Source organism: Euphorbia lathyris, chromosome 3, assembly GCF_963576675.1.
Source record: "Euphorbia lathyris chromosome 3, ddEupLath1.1, whole genome shotgun sequence".
NCBI lineage: Eukaryota > Viridiplantae > Streptophyta > Magnoliopsida > Malpighiales > Euphorbiaceae > Euphorbia > Euphorbia lathyris.
In genome coordinates this window covers 82,255,851-82,259,849 of record NC_088912.1, presented here as the reverse complement: position 1 = coordinate 82,259,849, position 3,999 = coordinate 82,255,851, and the positions used below count along the sequence as shown (strand labels likewise).

At 35.1% G+C, this 3,999-nt stretch overlaps 1 protein-coding gene across 2 annotated transcripts; it reads right to left on the bottom strand.

The window, feature by feature from the left end:
* Positions 1-1,334: 1,334 nt before the first annotated feature.
* LOC136222919 (uncharacterized) lies at positions 1,335-3,702 on the bottom strand. Of its 2 annotated transcripts, none has more exons than XM_066010605.1 (2): positions 3,568-3,702; positions 1,335-3,248 (listed from the first exon to the last, which is right to left on the bottom strand). In XM_066010605.1, the coding sequence occupies exon 2, from the start codon at positions 3,116-3,118 to the stop codon at positions 1,478-1,480; it is 1,641 nt and encodes a 546-aa protein (XP_065866677.1). In that variant the 5' UTR covers positions 3,119-3,248; positions 3,568-3,702; the 3' UTR covers positions 1,335-1,477. The 2 variants fall into 2 exon arrangements, with proteins under 2 accessions (XP_065866677.1, XP_065866678.1); XM_066010606.1 differs by having other exon boundaries at positions 1,335-3,142; positions 3,568-3,698.
* Positions 3,703-3,999: the final 297 nt, after the last annotated feature.

Sequence of the window (3,999 nt, the reverse complement as noted above, 5' to 3'; positions counted from 1 at the left end):
TTGTTTCCTGTTCATTAATTAATAATATTTAGTCTGTTCAATAATTTGTTCTGTTAAATGCTTTGATTTTTTTTTTTGAAGGATTGATATAAGAATTTATTTGAAGGATTAATTTATTAGAATTTTATTTTATATATATAAAATATATATATTATTTATGATGTTGTCCGGTTCAACCAGTCCGGATCAACCGATTGAACCCATTAATCTCTGATCCTTTTGTCCCATCGGTTTGATATCCGGACCGGTTTTTAAAACCATGGTCACTAAACTTTTGTTTTTATTTCGAAAAATTCATTCTAGCGGATTCAAACAAAAAAACCAACAGATAAGTGACACAGCAACAACATAAAAAAAAAACCTAAATTTGCATATGATATGGCAACCGCATGGCAGTACAAAAAGTAAAATATCCATAAAAAAACAAAGTAAAATTTACATTTCTTATTTGCTTAACACAATTGTTTGGAGCTATCACGTACCAACAACTAGAATGTATTTTTTTAATTATATATCATACATATGGCTTTCATATCACTATTTCAGTTCATGCCACTACTTAAATGATTGTCTCTGTTTGAATTGGCAAAAACAATTTTATTGGAAATAAAATGAAAATTTCAATGATTTTATTGAAAAAAAAAATGAAATTCAATAATTCAAAACTTCGGTGGTACAATTTATCTGGTTACTTCCATGTTATAGTTATTTTCAATAGCTGCCATCCATCGTTATCGTTACTTTGAATTTTCTTTTTTTTTTTCAAAAATTGATTGTAATGATTTTATTTAAATTAAAAAAAAGTTTTATGACTTTATTTTGAAAAAAATAACAGAACCTACACTTTAACGATCATCCATACAATTTACTAAAAACAAAAGATACGATTAAAATAAGTTTAAAGACTCCAATGGAATTGCTAATTCGCTTTTTGAATCAATATGCAAAAAGGATCTTGAACTTTCAATTTTTGTACATTACCTTTTGATCTTTTATTTGGACACATTAAGCTTTTAATTTTTTATTTAACAAATTTGTCGATAATCTAACAATTCGTATAAAATTTGAAATAAATTTTGCTAACCCCAAATCCCACTCCGGGGACTGTCAAAGGCCAAATCAAAGTCATGAGATTCGTGATGGGTGTTCTACTTCACTCTGTGTCTTACTTTGGACCTTAATCTGGGTCCCGAATATCAAAGCATACGAATCTCCAAACTTGATTCGACCTTCAATCGTCCTTCCTTCGAAGTGAGACCTGGAGTTACCTAAATTTGTACATTTCATGTTAAATCTTGCACGTAACAAAGGATTTGTTGACCTCATTCTCATCATAGACCTGAAAAGTAAAGTTGTTTCGGACTATCGAAAAAGGAAGACGCCAATACTCGAAAATAGAATCACGTTACATACAAAATTTTACATTATAGTTCTCTTCATCAAATGCTAATGCTATACTATCTACATTGCATTGCACCTAAGCATCTCGTCTTTCAATCACCGATGGAGAAGGCGGCGTCATGGTCTCATCCTTCTTGCCTGCAGTCAACTTTCTGTTTACTGTAGAAATTTGGACATCTGGATTGTGAAGTTCGCTCGAAACCCTGCTACGACTTGGAGAAATAACTAAAACTTCTGTGGACAGGCTATGGATATTGCTGAAAGGAGAGCTCGGGCCCGAAACAGATTCAGGAGGCAAAATCTGCAAGTGGTTGCTATGTTTTTTGCAGAACATATCCTCCACAATGTCATATGAATTCCCAGTTCGGACTTCCTGAGCTAGAGAGCACCAACAACAACATAGCCAAAGCAAGCAGTCCGAGACTGAGGGTTTTCCGAAACAGAAAGTATAAGTTGGCAAATGAAATCTTTCCCTCATTTGAATTCTCCAGAAACCACCGTACAGCAAGCCAAATACACACAGAATAATGCCAGCAAGTCCTAAAGCTTCTCGGACAGTCTCGTTTTCAATATTGACAGCAGCCAAGTAGATAATCCAAAAAGGAGCTGTACAGAAAAGGAGAAACGTCGCGATATGAACATACATGTTACCGAATCCAAGCCTCTCCATATTCCATCCGAAGACACAACAACTGCAAAAAAGTGATAGGAATGCTAAAGAAATGTCATCCCAAAGATCAAGTACTCCTCCACTCCATTGTGGTCTAGTTTTTTCAACTCTTCTTTCATTCCTGATTGCAAAAGTATATCTCTTTTTGCTTGACAGCTCGACCTCCTTGTTCTCGCCCGGGGTAATATGTACCTGAACTTCTTCATCCATTTCTAACTCATAATCCCTTCCAAGGGGACTAATAACGGCGTATACCCCAGCTACGACTGGTGCAGCTATTGCAAAAGATATACATATCACAACTCCAATGACAGGCCGTTCGGATTTCTTGTACCCCAAATTTAGACCACACAATGCATATTGGGCAAAACAATTCAGATGGAGCAGAAGAACAACAACCATCATGTGCATCCACTCGCGCGGCTTGTACGTCCCGTTCTTGCAGTATATCTTTCTCAGTCTCAAAATGTCTTCTGGTTTCCATCTACAAAGAAGTACAAAGTGGTAGAAACGCTTCGGATGTTGGTAGAGACACATAAGAGTAAACAATGCACTGAGTATTTGATTATTTACTTCAAACCACGCATTCCTCTGCGACTTCCTAGGCAGTACAGCATTTAACATTCCAGTCATTACTAGGAACAAAATTGCACCAGAAATAGCAACACACAAGAACCACAAGAAAAGGACCAGGTTCGTTGGGTCCCCGATCCATTCCTTGATCATTTTCATCACAGAAGTCCAGTCAATGATTCGATAAAAAAACCCATTGACATGTTCACGAAAACCATGGCTGCTCGAAGACACAAAACGTGACAGCGTGTCTCTGTCCTGAGCCAACTGTCTGAATTTGGAAGATGCAGATCCGAATTTGAGAAACTTAAGTCTATTGGGAAGAGCAGGTAAGGTGCCTTGGAAGTTCTTTTGGGGATTTTCATTGTTCATCAGTGTCCTTCTCGATGATGTAGCGCCGGAAGAGGGAGGTTTAGCAACATTTGATTCCTCAATTTCCAATTTTTTGGGGTTCTCATCATTTTTTGAATCCATTCTCTAATTCAACCTTTGCTTGATCTTTTTGTCAATCAATATTGATGAATTGACATCAAAAGTGAAAAAACCACAGTAGCAGGAGTTTTACCCATATGCAATAGCTCATAAGCTTAATCTAAATTGAAACCTAAACAAACAGGAAAATACATTGACCAGAAAGCTAGAGAAAAGCTTAATCCCCAAATGAAAAGAAGCATTGATCAATCTAAATAATACAAGTTATTAACAAGCTAAACTGATAAACAGAACTCAAATTCATTAGCTACCCATCTTCAAGACCTAGAAACCGATCTTAAAGATACAAACTTTACCGTTAAAAGCGAAATAAACTATCAAAAAAGTTCCATTACCCAATCCATCTAGACTTCAAATTAGGAATAAAGTGAACAAATTGATTCATGGAACAGTAAACTGATGAAATTGCAGGGAAATTCAGAGTAAATTACCTCTTGATAAGATGATAAACGAGGAAGTGCAGGAAATGTTGATTGAGAGAAACAGCAGAAACGCCGAACAACCTTTGAGTTTAGGCGTTGCTTTTGCTTCTTTCTGACAAAGGTTTCTACTTGGGTCAAATGCAGTCACTATGCCATACATACTGTGTAAGTCAAACTTTATATAAAAGCATACAGTTTTATTAAAAATTGACGATTGGTGACATGTTAAAATAAAAATCTTGCTATTTCCAGATTTGTTTTATCATTTGCACTTGGACCTTCAAGATTCACCCTATGTAATTTTTTTAAGACTTAATATATTATTTTGTCTCCTGAATTTATCTAAAAAGATTGATTGACTCTTTGAATTTTAAAAGTATTTCGATAGCTTCTTAAACTTGTATAAAATATTTAGTTGACTCTTTAAATTTACGTAAAATG

Coding starts and splice junctions, on each gene's coding strand:
- LOC136222919 (XM_066010605.1), bottom strand. CDS start 3,118: ATGGATTCAAAAAATGATGAGAACCCCAAAAAATTGGAAATTGAGGAA.